Source organism: Aedes aegypti, chromosome 2 (genome assembly GCF_002204515.2).
Source record: "Aedes aegypti strain LVP_AGWG chromosome 2, AaegL5.0 Primary Assembly, whole genome shotgun sequence".
Classification (NCBI taxonomy): Eukaryota; Metazoa; Arthropoda; class Insecta; order Diptera; family Culicidae; genus Aedes; species Aedes aegypti.
In genome coordinates, this window is record NC_035108.1 from 5,892,618 (window position 1) to 5,908,620 (window position 16,003).

At 37.5% G+C, this 16,003-nt stretch overlaps 1 protein-coding gene and 1 non-coding gene across 2 annotated transcripts; one reads left to right on the forward strand and one right to left on the reverse strand.

Annotated features, from left to right (window-relative positions):
- The first annotated feature begins 3,959 nt into the window (after positions 1-3,959).
- On the forward strand, positions 3,960-4,032 carry Trnat-ugu. The gene has a single exon. It is a non-coding gene; the product is annotated as a tRNA-Thr (tRNA).
- A 127-nt stretch (positions 4,033-4,159) lies between these two features.
- LOC5570277 (uncharacterized protein CG1161) lies at positions 4,160-5,685 on the reverse strand. Its single transcript, XM_001658980.2, has 4 exons — positions 5,498-5,685; positions 5,143-5,379; positions 4,954-5,079; positions 4,160-4,437 (listed from the first exon to the last, which is right to left on the reverse strand). Exons 1-4 carry the CDS (start codon positions 5,558-5,560, stop codon positions 4,282-4,284), a joined length of 582 nt encoding a protein of 193 aa, XP_001659030.1. The 5' UTR covers positions 5,561-5,685; the 3' UTR covers positions 4,160-4,281.
- Positions 5,686-16,003: the final 10,318 nt, after the last annotated feature.

Genomic DNA, 16,003 nt, shown 5'->3' on the forward strand with positions numbered 1-16,003 from the left:
CATATAGTAATATTTGTCGTAATATCACAAGGAATTCTAAAAACATAAGAAAAACAAAAGTATAAGATTTGAGAAATATCAAACTCTTATCTTCTGGCTCCTATTAGGTTTTGTTTTATTTTCTTGGTTGATTTTAGGTTTTTGTGGCTAATTTCCAATTTCCTAATTTTTAAGGAACGCAGACGCACTAGTTTAAGAAAATCTATTTTAAGGAAAATCTACTTTGAATTTTTGTCAGCAATTTTTGTCACCACCAGCTAGTGACCAATCGGTTAAGTTTTCAGCTTAAACGGATGTTTGATTCTCCAAATCCGTGCTCTTGAAAATTTGAAGTTTAGCTTCGATTCATCTTCACCTTAAAAGCGTAACATTCGCAAAGAGCTCATAACCAAATATAACGAATTGCACGAAATGCAATTATGTGTAGCGAAACCTAATGCATCAGGCGCTTGTGTGAGACGTCAAGGTATTTTTTTAAAGTGATTGTTAAAAACGTAGTCGCGGGAAATTTCGACAGTGTTACATCTATTTGGGGGCCTTAAGGTGAAACAGCTTGGAATTAACATCTAAGATTGCACTGAAACTCAACGGCACAAATCTCGCGAAGAAAGCATCCAACATCAGTGCACTTTTTATTTTGGCTTTGTGCACTAGCAGAAAGCTTAAAATAAGAAGATCAGAAACGTTTGCCAACTATTTCTCTAGTTTAGTGCCTTTAAAAACGTGAGTAGGGGCACAAGTCGGCCATTGTGCCGACCATCTTTGGATTCCGAGATGTTTCACCTTAATAGCTTTAGCGATTAATGCGCAGCTATTCCAAGCAAGACCAAGTTGAGAGTCGTGTGTTCGATTCACACCGGTCGACGATCTTTGCGGAATTTAAATAGTCTTGACTTCCCAGAGCATAGAGTAGTATCTTCGGTTTATGGACAAAAGGTCGAAAGACAAAGAGTCGAAGGAACAAATGAAAAATTAATTGTTTGGTGGGGAAATTTTCCTTATTTGAAAAAAGAATTTCTACCTTTCGTCCCTTCATTTTTGTTCTTCGAAGTTTTGTACAGGTTGAAAGTACAAATGGTAAATTGACAAAGAAATCTCTCCGTTAATATATGTGGAAGTGCTCATATAAACACAACCTAAGAAGCAGGCTCTGTCCCAGTTAGTACGTAACGCCACAAAGAAATTGAAGACGTATGTTTGTCTGTGATTTTAGTATCACTCACTATCATTTGCCTTTTTCGATTGTCAGCGTTCGGATTTTACAAATCCATCTAACAGCTCAGTCAGGTTTCGCTCAACAAGTATACCGCTAAAGTTGCTATCCGTCTCTCATCCAGACAACACGTTTTTATCAGTTCGCTCATTCGATTCTTTTGTAGTTTATTATTTCTGCAATCATGCCGGTGACAAGAAAAAATTGCATTGTGTTGGACACTTCAGTTCTACCAAAACGACCTAGCGTCGCCGATACAAAACAGTTTTTAGACTGCGAGTTGAAACTGGACATGACGGTGGTGAAAAGCATCCAAATGGACAACGTGAAGCACGTAGTTTTTTGGCCATGCAAAGTGAGGAGGCAGCCGCCAACATCGCTTCAAATCACCACATGAAACGCTCCATGAATTGTGAGGGGAAACGGCTCGCAATCCCGTTGCCGATTTACATCGATAGCTGCGCTGTTGATGTTCGTCTGCATGATCTCCCGGAGGAGATCGAAAATCATCTCATTGTCAGTTTTATGCAACAGTATGGTGAAGTGATATCTATACGAAACGACGTCTGGAGAAGCTACTTCCCGGGCCTCAGCAACGGCGTGCATATAGTACGCATGAAACTAACCGTACTAATTCCGTCGTACATCACTGTGTGCGAAGAAACGACACATGTGTCGTATTTTTCGCAGACACGCACCTGCCGAAACTGTGGAGCTAAAGAATATCCAAAGCTACGGTGTTCTACATCTAATAGCAGTCACAAACAGCAGTCTGATAAAAAGAGCAATCGTCAAAGCCAGCCGAAAAACAATGGCCATCTCTATCCAAGCCGTAGAATGTGGGTAAAGTAGTACCAAACAGATAAAAAATAAGCAGGAGCCAAAACGACAGAGATCAGTTGATTCGGATACAATCAGCACCAATGCCCCGAAACGTGTCGCGCCGCCTATCACCCTCTCCAGCGAAAGTGATAGCAACGAAGTTGTTTCTGATGATCCCCCCGCTGACCAACGAACTGGCATGCGATATGGTTTATACTCGCATATTGATGACTCTGTTCTTCGGCAGCAATCCATCGAGGAGGAAAGTTAAAGGATAGAGGAATTATATAGGCAAGGATATACAATTTAATTATAATTTTTATTAAATTGATTTGGTTATTTGACTCCGTTATGCCTAGTGCGCTTGAGCCTGCCAAATAAATAAATAGAAAAAAAGTATACCGCTATCCACATAAACCAGATCCAATGAACGTAAGCACTACGACCAACCCGGTGAGCATGCCCAAGTAACCACTAACCTGCTAATTCTCCTTTCTGGTCTTATAGGTCTATTATACAGCTAATATAGGACATGTTAGCTCTGTAATAGCACTATATTTGAAATTATGGCAAATTTAAGTGCTATTTGGTAGCTTGGGTGATTTTGACAGATAAACATACATGATAAGCTATCTGTACACACTTTACCAAGTGTACAAATATTTGGTTCTTTGACGTTTCAAACATTTGCCTAATGTTTGTCGTTTCCCTATTGTTTGCCAAAGGTCAGTACACGGTGGACACACATTTAACAAACTCTTATTTATCCATGTTTGCCACTCGAAAACTGAACGGAGTTGCAAACTTGACCAAATAGAATTTGTTTCGGCAAATTTTCTATATGAGGCTCTGCACAAAAATCTCCTCTTGTACACAACAAGGCCAGTAAAAGTCAAAATCCCATGCAAAATCAAAACAATGCACAGCCCCATATTTTATCGTATCTGCAAGTATTGGCTTTTACAAAGTTTGGCAAATATTTGCATAACAATGATGACACACATGACAAATAAATTTGTCAAAATTTGTCAAATATTTGCACATATGGCAAAGTATATACTGATAGCAATAGTTAGAACAATCATCAATTTGGCGGTACTGCACAAACGTCAAATTCGAACAACAGCAATACAATCGCCACGAGTGAACATGTGGCAAATATTTGAATTGAGCGCAATTTTTCTGCACGATAAAATAAATTCGAGTTGTATGCCTACCTGTCTGTGCTAACAACACGAGGTTCAATTTACTGCGTTCTTCATGCATCAAAATTCGTCCATACGCATTTGCTCCATTTTCATGAACCATTCGGCCAGCAAAGTTTCTATTTTTAGCCGGGAATTGTACTAATAAATATATCTAATTTTGAGTGACGCGAGTGACGGATGTGAGTACCAGAGTGACTCGAGCAGCATCCATTTATTACGTGACGTACAAGCCGGCTTATGACGGATCCAATGGGGAACAGCATTTACTTGGAGGTAAATATCGGATTGTTAGCACTCATCATTGTTTTATAAATGCAAAAAACTGCAAGTTTTGTGTACGAACAACGTGTTGGGAACAGTCGAAGAAAATAACTACAATCGCGAAATTACGAATTCACAAACGTATATTGAATTGATAGTAAAAAGATTACATTCTTTATCGAAAACACTGATTTGTTAGTGACTTAAAAATAGTAAACAAAGCCGGCTCGTTTGTTCAAGGTGTGCTTACTGCTAGTGTGAGTTATTCATGTAGGGAAGATTGCATAGGGCAAACACTGCTCACTTCTACACAACGGAGTATCATATGGGTGCGTGAGTGACCAACTAATCTAAAAGCACACCTTGATTCTATAGACACTTTGCACTAGAGAAGCTCCGCGTGATAGCTGATGATGTGAATATTGTTCTTGCTTTGGCGACCTTGCACTCAAGGGGCCTCTTTAGCTCAGATGGCAGAGCGCTGGTCTTGTAAACCAGCGGTCGTGAGTTCGATTCTCACAGGAGGCAGGTCTAGATTTTTTGTTCATTTTTCAATTTGACCTTCGGTTTTAGTACGACTTTTTTAAAATGTGTTTGCATCCTAATTGCTAAGAAAAATTGTAGGATAGGTTGATTCGAAATGAAACAAAAAACCTTTTGTATATCCAATGGGAGTATGTTTCATTTAGTCCAAAGTATTCTGCTAACAATTACAATATGATAAATGGATTAAGTTATAAATGTAGGTGATGCTCCTTCAACTAATTCAAAAAATCTTCAGTTGAGCATGGTATGTCGGTCGTAGATGTTGCGCCGCTGTTCTCGCACCTGCCGTTTCCACTTATCCTGCGAGTGACCGACCCGATTGAGGACATTTCCATCTCGAACCTGCATATCTTGACTGTGATTGCCAACGGCGACCGAAGTATCCTCCTGCAAAAATGATGAGATACAAAGATAAGCTTGTTAAAAACGTTATCACTAAGTACCTTGCCATACAAAATGCCTTTTTAAGACAAACAAAACCATTCGTGTAAAACTGATAACAGCGGATGCAACGAAACAAATGATAAACTGAAGATGGTGTAATTTCAAAAATTCATAATGAGGTTTATTGTTTGTTGTTCAGCCTTGCTTTATCATATCAAGTCTCAATTTCAAATATATGAGATATTTAAAATAATGTTACGTATATGCTCTTGAAGAACAAACATATTTGTACAGAAGTGCATAAGTGGATAGTCAAAGGGAATCTTCCGCCGTTAGTAGACGAACCCGTTCCAGATCTCGTGTGTTCGAAAAATATTCGGAACTATCGCTATCGCTTTCCTCAATACTGGCAATGATGGCGGATGTGCGCTTATGGCTAAACTTAACCCTACTACTACCACGCTTTTGAAAGCTATTAATACTATGAAATGAATTATTGTTATCACGATAGATATTCACATCTTCATTTGTGTGTTCCTGGTAATTCGCCTTCACTCGTTTGTTCAGCAATGGATCCAGACACATAAGGAACAGCATGTAAATCACCAGTAGGGATATGATCCATATTACGATGATTACGACCACCTAAAAAGAAATACAATAATACTCTTTCATATAGTTATTCCATGAACACAAATCCTGATATACCTTTATAATCGTCGTATTTCGGTTCTCGTACTTGCAGTCGCATCGTGGGCAAAACTCCTGCTCTTTGCCCTTTATCTTGTCGGCAATACGCGGAAGAATGACCCCATCACAGTTACACTTGTTCGGGGGAACATTGTCGATTATCAACATCCGATCCGAGTCATCCTCAGTGTTGTTGTTAACCGACTTGATGCTGGGACAGATGCACTTACATCGTTTGTCCTCGTAGGATTGTGCCTGCGAAGTATTCCGATAATGAATTGGTGACTACTCTTCTTGATATGGTATCTTCGCCACCAAATGAATCCAACAAATCCGTGACGAAGGTCCTAATTTGTTTCAACGAAATACGTACCTGAGAACTAACGAATTGTAGGAAAACCATCAGCACTATACCTAACAGTACTTTATTATTCATTTAAACTAATTATTTGCAGCACTAAATGACTCTAAAACTACCGCAAAGTGAAAAAATTACGCCTTCAAATTTTGCTACTGCCTGCGTTGCGATAAATATTACGAACGATTTGACAGTTCTCACGAATCGCCCCTCTCTGCACAGCGAACGCACAACAACAAATCGCACTCACCGCCGGTCACTCGTGAGCGTTGTCTTGGGATGCTCAAAATCTTTGGAGGGACCCCGAATAAAAATAATTCAAATAAACATTATTAAACAATGTGCTCCAGTACAGAGGTGTGCGGTTAAATGAAACTATAGTCTAACGGCCAATTTCTCCACCTTCGCTTAAGCCGTAAACCACGTATACCCATACAATTAAACCAGGTTTAAGGCCAAAGCGGTGATGAAGAAACCGCTTATAAGAGAAAGAAAGAGATAACTAGCTTCCATCAATCGCACCTCTGGACTATTGATTATTACATTATTAAACCCACATTATCCGATAAAACGTACACGTAAAATAATGTTGCAGTTGAAATTACCATTTTAGGGGGTTGTCTTAACAACAATGTACCCACAATTTACAACAGACTATTTGACGATATCACCCTAACAATCAAAGCGGTCAATTTTACTATTTCAAGATTTTAACATGTTTCCTTATATTTGACCACGTTTACAGTATTGTATTTTACTATGAAAACAGTGAAATTGACAAATAATGTATTTACACTTTACCTCCGTTAATGGTATATTTGACTAACTTTGATTTCAATCTGCCCTAGTAGAGGAAACCCCGCCGACTATGGAAATGCTTATATAAGCAATATATATCAATATTGAATATATTTTTTATTACTCGAGGTTATATTGAAATGATCGATTTAAACTGCAATCAATCCGTTCATCGCTCATTGTGGATGCCGATCGTCTTGTATGGCGTGTCCGGACTGTTTTGGTCGAAAGATTTTCAACTCAATGTAGTGGGCCCATCTGTCTCCATATTTCTCGTACCGGATCAATAGGGTCCTAAAGCCCTGTCCCAATTTTAGTGCCAAACGCTTAAGTTTAGGCCAAAAACACATGTTTACTCAATGTTTTAATGTTTTTCGTTGGTTTAAGTCTAAAAAACATTTTTTCATGTTTCTTTAGATGTTGTCACACTCTTTGGCTTAAACTCAAATTTTAGGTATATGTATTTTGTTTTCCGTGTCCCTTTCGAAATGTCAGTTAGGAACAACTGAGAGAGAGGAGACAGCTAGCTTTGATTGCGAGCTCCCAAAAGTCAAGGGAACCTGTCACCAACTTTCACTGGAAAACCGGCACATAAGAAGGGCAAAGCGTGCAAAACCGTCAAAATTCAAGTAAACGTTATAAAAATTTCTAGGTGTTTTTCAATATTTTCACATTTCAAAAAATTGAATACCTAAATATAGTTGAGTGTGCCAAACTTCTATTGTTTTTTTTTTAACTTCTCATCCTCATGTTGTTAAATAAAAACAAGATTTCATTAAAAATTTTAGAACCCAAATTCTCCCCTGCTCAGCAGGGAAAATATAAAAACTAATCAGAAACTTTGTTTTTGTATTAAAAATGGGGGTGGCGAATACTGGACCACTTGCACCAGTATTCGCCACGATTTTAATTTCGGTTCCTGAATTCGCCACCTACGTTCATTTTTTTATGGAGGGTGGCGAATCAGGAACACCATGGCGAAAAATTGGTGCAAAGGAGCAAAAACTTCAAGGAAAATGATTTTTTTCTATTGTGCATTTAGACAAAAATTGTCGGGAGGGCGCTGGCAAACTGTCAACTTTGCTTACATCCGATACTTTTTTTTTGTTCAAATCATATGATTTCGCAACACTGCACCTAGTAAATCAAAACAAAAACATCGTGCAGGATGACACACTAATGGTTGTGAAAAATCTTCCGTGGAACTTTTGCCTTGGCTCTTCCAGGAACAGGACAGGTTCACGGCGGTAAAGGTCATTCCCTCCTTCCACCACTTAGTTTCTCAAATACCTGCTTTCACTGTTTTTCTTATAGATTCCGTTTTATCCGTAGGCCTGTTGGCGGTGTACTGTTATCGTACTTTACTTCCCTTTTCAGCTAGCCAAAACAAGCTCATTCTCATCATAACGTAGTTGCCAAATCCAAACCCAAGGAACAATTGGTAGCTTTTAAGCTACTTTCATGTTTAATACAAGCTGCATAGCAGCAACCATTGCTGAACAAATTTTTAGTTGAATCATTAATTGAATAAAATTAATTTCCGCATATAAAAAAGCTGTTATTCCACTTGAAGTTTGTGTTTTGAATAAGAGCTGAATAAACCTCCGAAAATGCAAATATAGTAGCTTTTGTTCTACAACACATAAGAAGCTTAACAATTGACTGATCAAAAGCTTCTATAGGTTGTTGCCATAATTTTAGTAAAATATTGAACATTTGATTAACAACAAATCGTACAAAAGTTTCAGTGTCTTATACTTAAAATGTTGACCAGCATGATTAGTAAAACTTAAAAACAATGCGAATAACAGTATATGAGTATGCTTTTATTCAAGCAAAACATATCATGTCTTTTTATGTTATTTTCAAATGTTTCAAATGTTTTTCAAATCAAATCTAAGACATGTAGGTGACTATGGATCAACGAGGGTAATGTTCGAATTGGATTAAAAACATCATAATTTAAATTTTTCAAATGTAGTGATTATCATCTGCGGCGCTATTGATATCGGAAAAAGTTACTATAGTATAGGTTGTTCAACTTACTACACACTTAGATTAAATTACTGGGGTCGGTAAAATTTTACTGGGTTTTGGAACTAGCGAAAAAGTCAGTAAAATGAAAACTTTCGTCACGCGTAATTGAAAAGCTAATTTAAACATGATTTATTTTTTATCGATATCTATATAAATAAACATGGAGTGGTGTTTGTATGTCACGAAATGGCTTACGAACGGATCAACTGATTTGAATGATTATTTTTCCGTTTTGTTCGTCAAGTGTTCCGACGTGTTTGTGTGTATAAAAATCCCAGGATATTCACCGGGAAAGTCGGAAAAACGAGCCTGAACGAAACTGTCATTTTGTATGGGACGATCCATAGCGTTTTTCAACAGCCTACTTGATGGCAAGACGAAGTTTGCCGGGACCACTAGTATGATATAAAAAGAAAGCTCTCTGCAAAATTTCAGTGAAAAATCTCTGTTTTTTGATTTCTGACATTTTTTTTAGTTTACTGACTTTTTCGGTAGTTCAAAAACCCAGTTATTTTTACCGAACAGATTGAGTGTGTAATATTATTATTATTTATCGCTATTTGAGTGGCTTACCGCCTTTGGCGAATTCATCACTAACTTACTAATATATAAAAACATATTGGATACAATAATAACTGATGCTTTCTCAATACAGTTATTCAATTATGTTTAGAAAATATTTTGAATCAGTCTTTTGATATTGGATTATTTTGAAAAACAAAATGAGCACATTTAACATACAAATGGTTGAAATATACTTTACATTTCTATAATGTTTAATATATGGAAAAGTACGACAAATACTTAAAATATTAATCTTATAAACATATTATATATGAAATAAATTAATTTTAGTATAGCTAGATGAACAATTAAATTAAAGTTTTAACCAGTTGAAACTTATTATGAAATTCGATTAATCATTTCAGACTTTTTACTTTGTGTATAAACTTTATTTTTGGCCAGCATTGACATAAATTTTCTCACCGTGCGCTATAAATAGCCGACTGAATTCAGCTCGCATCAGTACTGAACAGCAACAGAAGTAATGCGCTTGTTCAGTTGTTGATCAGCATAGCACGTGTTGATTAGACATTGTTGAACAGAAGCTCAAGCATGATCAATGTTCAACTACAAGAGGTTTATATTGGGCACTGGAAAGCTGATATATGAATTCTAGGATGGCGCAGATGGCAAGGTATATCGCTGACGATGGGAAGGTCTCGAGTTTGAATCCAGTATCCAGGTAATTATTGAAAGTGGTTATTAATGCATAGTAAAAGTGTACGCTGCATTTGATATATACGGTGTTAGCGATTTTTAGTCATTTATTTGTTTTCAATTAATTTTGTGGCAGTTGAATAAAAGCTGAGTGTCGTAAATTCACACTTATCCGCCAAGCTCTAAAGCAAAACACAATCAATTTTAAAATAAATAGTGTGGACGCGATCTCAAACACGTCCGTTTACCTCAAAATCTATCCAAAGAATCATCTACAGATTAGCAACAAACTCGGAGCAGCATTCTAATCTCGTTCTTTCTCTCTTTCACTAGAGAACCACATCCTGTGAACATATTATGTCTGTCTTCCTTCAACGTCGCCGTTTCTTTTTTCCCACATCTGTATTTCGTTATGTCGATTATCAGTGATGCCAAATACTTCTGAATAGACCGTAATAAATGCACCAAAACTGTTTAATCGATGGCATTTTTAATATTTCTATTTTTATTATTGGCCTCGTTCTATATACTACACTGAGATAAATGCTTATAAAGCGAATTTGAAGTTGTAGAATAAAGTCAATAATACAACGACACGCTTTATAACTTCTCCAAATTTGTGTGAACAACGCCTGAACAAAGGTTTCACATGCAAATAATTAAAATGTTGTTAAACATGATGCTGAATTAAACTGCAATAATGTTGTTTGTTTAATTAGCGTTGTTAAATCATCAATCCTTATTAGGCTAAGTGAAACCCTGAATAAACATCATTTCAATATATTATTACAGTCATTAAATGATTTGTAGCCTAATAACACAGACAAACAGACGTCACACTCTCATCGTTGTCCATCGACCAACTTTTTAACGACCGATTCGAATATATGGTAGGTGGTCAATTGACCACCCGCAGCGCTCGTGTCGTTTTTGTTCGTTTTTGACGTTTACACAATACTGCCACCTGTTGGTCCATCGGCCAACTACAGTGTTTTAGCATTGGGCGTACATGTTTTCGCGACTATGATTTTGATCGCGATTTGTTCTAAGTGTTACGTCTGTTTCTCTGTGCTAATAATTTCGCCAGATTTGCTTGAACAATGTGTGCGTAGCAGCTGCAAAGTAATATAATAGACTGGCCCTTAAACAAAAAAGTTGTAAAATTCAACGGGGCACCCCCTAGATATGTGCCTTAGGGTAAGAAAAAAGCTCTCTCAAAATTTCAACTCATTTGGTTGCTCCCCCAGCTGGCGCATTCAATTCAAAGTTTGTATGGAATATTCGTCTCAAATATATTGAAAATTGATCCTATGTAACTGTTTCGTCTCGTACACTAGTTAATCGCGTTCAATTGAGCCCAGAATGACAAATTCACTAGTTGATACGCTAATGAACATTGTTGCCGAAGGTAGTATCTGGATTTAAGCTCATTTTCATTAAGTTTTCAGTTGTTGAAAGTTAGGCTTAGATCAGCACTCCCGTACAATCACACATGTGCATGCACCTTGTGTCGAAGCTCGCCCAGCGTCATAGGTGGCTATGATGCGCTTGGTGGCTACCACCCAGCTAAGTTGAAGGAATACTATGCAATATTGCAAATCTACTTCAGATAGTTAAAACACCAACTCTATCAATTTTAATCATCATACAACCTTCTACAATATTGTTTGCTATTGTATCAAGTAGTGTTTTTGACATTTTGGGTTCAATTGAACGCGATCAACAATTTTCCTGACTCAAACAGGAGATGATGTGCTGTTTCTTATATGTTGGAGCTGAAAATCCCATATTAACTTCAATTCAATTGCGCCAGCTCATGGAACGACCAAATGAGCTGAAACTTTCAGGAAGTCTTCCTCTAACCCTAAAGAATAATCCTGGTGGGTGCCCCGTGGAATTATACAACTTTAATTTTCTCCCATACTAAAGTGGGCCAGTCTAGTAATATAATAAAGCAACTATTCAGTATGTAGTTGTGAAAAATTGCTTAATAAATGATTATAAAATAGGCAAATGTTTCTTGGGAATGTCAAAAAACTTCGGAAGTAAGTTCGGAAGTCGAAAGTGTGGACTTCCGAACTTCAATTTAGTGCTGGCGACACAATATTATTTTCTGAGAAAATTTTTCGGTTTTCAAGAATGTTTTCTTATCATCTTAGGGCAATTTAGCGAACACTAAACAATTGGCAACCATATATGTCGTAAAACGGTATATAATCCGGGGTGGCGAATAACTGGTACATGGCGAATACCGGTACACCTTCCCTACTAAATTTTTACTTAATGTTGATACATTTGTCAAAAAACACACTGTAAAGTGTAACTATAGAGTTCTTTGTTCCGACTAGCAGGGTCGTTTTAAAATGGTCTCTAAGAGGACTTTATCTTCCCGTGAATGCTGGACAAATATAAAACAGTACTTTTCAAAATGGAGGACTAGACAATTCGGTTCAACAAAGTACTCAAAATTTACACAATACAATATTTAACTAAGAGACTAAGGAATTTATTGAGAACAAGTTTTTAGAATATTCATTAGGACGAAATTTGTACAAAAGGTTTTAACACTTAGCTTTCGTTGTGGCCATGATGAACGGTGGTCGACATGCAGATCATGGAATGCGAGGCTTCTCGGTGTTGGACAATTGCGGCGATGGAATCCGAGCAGGGTAGGTAATAGGGTCCTAAAGCCCTGTCCCAATTTAAGTGCTAAACGCTTAAGTTTAGGCCAAAAACACATGTTTACTCAATTTTTTAATGTTCTCCGTTGGTTTAAGCCCGAAACCATTTTTTTATGTTTCTTTAGATTTTGTCACACCCCTTGGCTTAAACTCAAATTTTTGGGTATATTTTGTTTTCCGTGTTCCTTCCGAAATGTCAGATAGGAACAACCCCAGTGTTAAAACTAAAAGCCCTGTGGTGTTTTTGACGACTAAGCGAACGTCAAACATGATCAAAAGTGTCAAGGTTCATTCATGGACCAAATTTTGAAATTAAAGTTTAAACATGATATAGTCCTTATTTCAGCGGGAAAAATTGCTAAAGGAATTGCAGTAACATGCTCTATCGTATTATCAAATAAAAACAAGAATTCATTAAAAATTTTAGGACCCAATTCTGGTAGGTCTCGGGATATAACCCATAAAGCGGGGCTATTCCCGACACGTCACACTAGGCCTATTGTAACGGACGGCAAAAGTACGTTCCGCGGATCCGGGGAGTGGTACCAAGCGCGCACTGTTATTCAGTCAGGAACCCAAGCGATTCACGACACTATATCTGGCAGGTCACTCTTTTAAGCAGTTCGCAAACTCAAGATTCTGGTGCGAAATCAGCTCCAAGCTGCAATGTTTATTTTAATTAGCTTAGTTTTGTAACGTAGGGTGTCAATGCTAGTAATGAACCCCGTAGTAGCTGAAATTCATTCTCGACGCCTTTTCGCAATTATATCTCAGGCAGATACACGTTTTGTGGAGTCTAATAACAAGTTCAATGTCTTTACTTTACAGTACACCCATGCAACATACAAAATCATACGATTTTCCCAGAGAAATATACATTTGGAAAACTGTTGTCCGAATGCCTATTATGGACCCTCCCGGGGTCCATAATAGGATTGTTTACAAATTTAACGTTGCGTATTATGGACCCTCCATTTGATTCCCATGTAATCCGGCTCGCTGCCGACGTGCCTATTATGGACCCACCTGGAAATGCGTATTATGGACCCTCTTGGGTGGTTTCATTTACAAAACTGTTCAAATATATGTATTTATGGGCCTCAAACCAAATATTTTGCCTGAAACCGCTGACTAACAATGCAATCGAAGTTCCCCCGATGGATTTTCATAGGAATAAGGTTGCTTTGAGTGCTAATTTTATGTTTTTCTGTAGGGGGTCCATAATACGCAAAGGATCCATAACCGGCATCGACTCCCTATATAGGTAACTTACAATAGGCCTTTTCATGTGACAGATCCGTCTATGCATTTGTTTACATCGGTGGAGGACCGGTCACGGGCCCTCCAAGCTTGTCAACCACATATTGATGCACCGTGGCCAACATGATTATGACATTTTTGGGAATCTGACACTTTTGGGAAATCTGACAATTTGGGTTGTACACGTTAGCTTATAACTACTCATTAACGTGGGTTTAAGCTGGGTAAGGCGCATAATGACGGAATTGATTTTAGTGTGTTTTTGCTTAACCATTACACGATTCCTAGAAATACGCAAGTAAATGAGTAAACAATTGTGTAAGCCACCAAATAAAAGGAGAAACTATCTTCAACGTGTTTTTGTTGTAAGCTACGGAGTAATCATCTTTTGATGCCCCCTTGGGACCGGTGCATACACGAGGCTGTCAGTTTCATAGAAGAACTGTCAAAGAGCTTCCCGATCAGCTGTTTTGGAACGTCATGTGAATAGGCCTATAAATTTTTCGGTTTGAGCTTGTAACAAATTGATATGTGTTCGCCTATTGTCTGTTCGACTACCAACCTGTGATTTAGATTTAGGTTAGTTTTAGTGATTTAAGGTGAAGATGAATCGAAGCCAAACCTCAAATTTTCAAGAGCACGGATCTGGAGAACCAAGCATCCGTTTAAGCTGAAAATTCAATCGATTGGTCACTCGCTGGTGGCGACCGATCGATTAAGTTTTCAGCACAAACGGGTGTTCCGTTCTCCAGATCCGTGCTCTTGAAAATTTGAGGTTTGGCTTCGTTATATCTTCACCTTAATGTAATTCAACGACTTACTTTCTGTGATAGTGAACTGTGATAAACTAACTGTGATAGCGCTAGTTTTAAGGTGAAGATAAATCAAAGCCAAAACTCAAATTTTCAAGAGCACGGATCTGGAGAACCAAACATCCGTTTTAGCTGAAAACTTAATCGATTGGTCACCATCAGCGAGTGACCATTCGAATAATTTCTGTTTAAACGGATGTTTGGTTCTCCAGATTCGTGCTCTTGAAAATTTGAGGTTTGGCTTCGATTTATCTTCCCCTTAAGGTATATTTAACAAATATTAGAATTCACTGTAAATATGGGGACAAATTTTAGAATCTAGGATAGTTCATTTTTAACTCCATTACGTTTATCGAATTGCTGCCTCGAAGAGTAACAAAGAACCGTCTCAACTTTCCTTCGCTTTGTCTCGACTTGCTATGCCTCACATCATTCCATGGATGGCATTTCAGCGCATCACCATCGTTCAGTCGCGTCGACACTGCGGGGCAGTGCTGGCAGCAACATCCGGTGTTATGGGAGACGATATAACTGTTACACCTTAAGGACTTCGATTTTAGCGGTTACACGCCAGAACCGATGCGGAACTACCGATACGCATACAGACGGGCGTAACCGGCACTGTCACTAATCTTCACTCCTCCGGATCAAACTTCTAATAAAACAAGAGACCCCCTAAAGTTCGCAAGGTCCTTTTATATCCGATTTCGTCATCAAATTCTTGCCCTCTCATCGCATCCAAACCGCCATTCCAAATTTTAGATGTCGGGCTATAGATCTCCTAAGCGGGCAACCCGCATAACACATACATTTTCCAATTCGAACATTATATACAAATGGCTGACAAGACGAACATTTAAGGTGAAGATGAATCGAAGCCAAAACTCAAATTTTCAAAAGCACAAATCTGGAGAACCATACATCTGTTTAAGCTGAAAACTTAATCGATTGATCACTGCCAGCTTGTCTTCACCTTAAATTCGAAACTTGACGCGAGGTGACCACCAAACCGGGAAAAACGGGAATAGCGGGAAAAAGACGGAATTTGATTTCACCTGGGAAAAGACGGGAACACCCGAGAATTTGAGATGACTATCGGGAAAATCGTGTTGAACGAACATTTTAGAGCAATAAACCTACAAATCAGAAGTTTTAGAAAATCGTTATATTTAAATAACACACTGGAATGCTTAATTTTTTTAATGATTTAATTTCTACTATTTACACTATGCGTCTTAAAAATGTTCAACTTTTCTCACAACATCGCTAACCATGTTTCGGAATATTTTTCAAATCTTTCCACTACTGTCAAGGTCCTTGACTCAAGAATAACTTTTTTCTTACCTTTTCTCTAACTTTTTTGAATCAAACATATTTATTTTCTAAAAATGAATTATTTCTTAAAATATCTAATATTTCATCCTTCAAAAAATCGACAAAAAATTAATGCTTCTATTTTTTTACAGACTTCTGTAAAATTTCAGCTTTTCAAAATTTTAGTGACTTTTTTTCAGATTTGTTGAAACCACTGTTATTTTACAGGAAAATCTATTGAATCATATTTCAATGATTTTTGTTTCATTCTAAGTGCGTTGTTTGCTTTGGAGAACTCTTTATTTTCATAAAGAAAAAAATCAAAAGATTAGAAATTGAGTTGAAATATCTTTAATTAACTTAATAAAAAACCGGGAAAATTTTGGCGACCGTACCGG

Excerpts from the sequence above, each read along its gene's own strand:
- LOC5570277 (XM_001658980.2), bottom strand. The coding sequence starts at position 5,560 with ATGAATAATAAAGTACTGTTAGGTATAGTGCTGATGGTTTTCCTACAA. Across the intron at positions 5,380-5,497 it reads TACAATTCGTTAGTTCTCAG|GCACAATCCTACGAGGACAA; the intron begins GTACGTATTTCG and ends AATACTTCGCAG. Across the intron at positions 4,438-4,953 it reads AGGAACACACAAATGAAGAT|GAGGATACTTCGGTCGCCGT; the intron begins GTGAATATCTAT and ends TCATTTTTGCAG.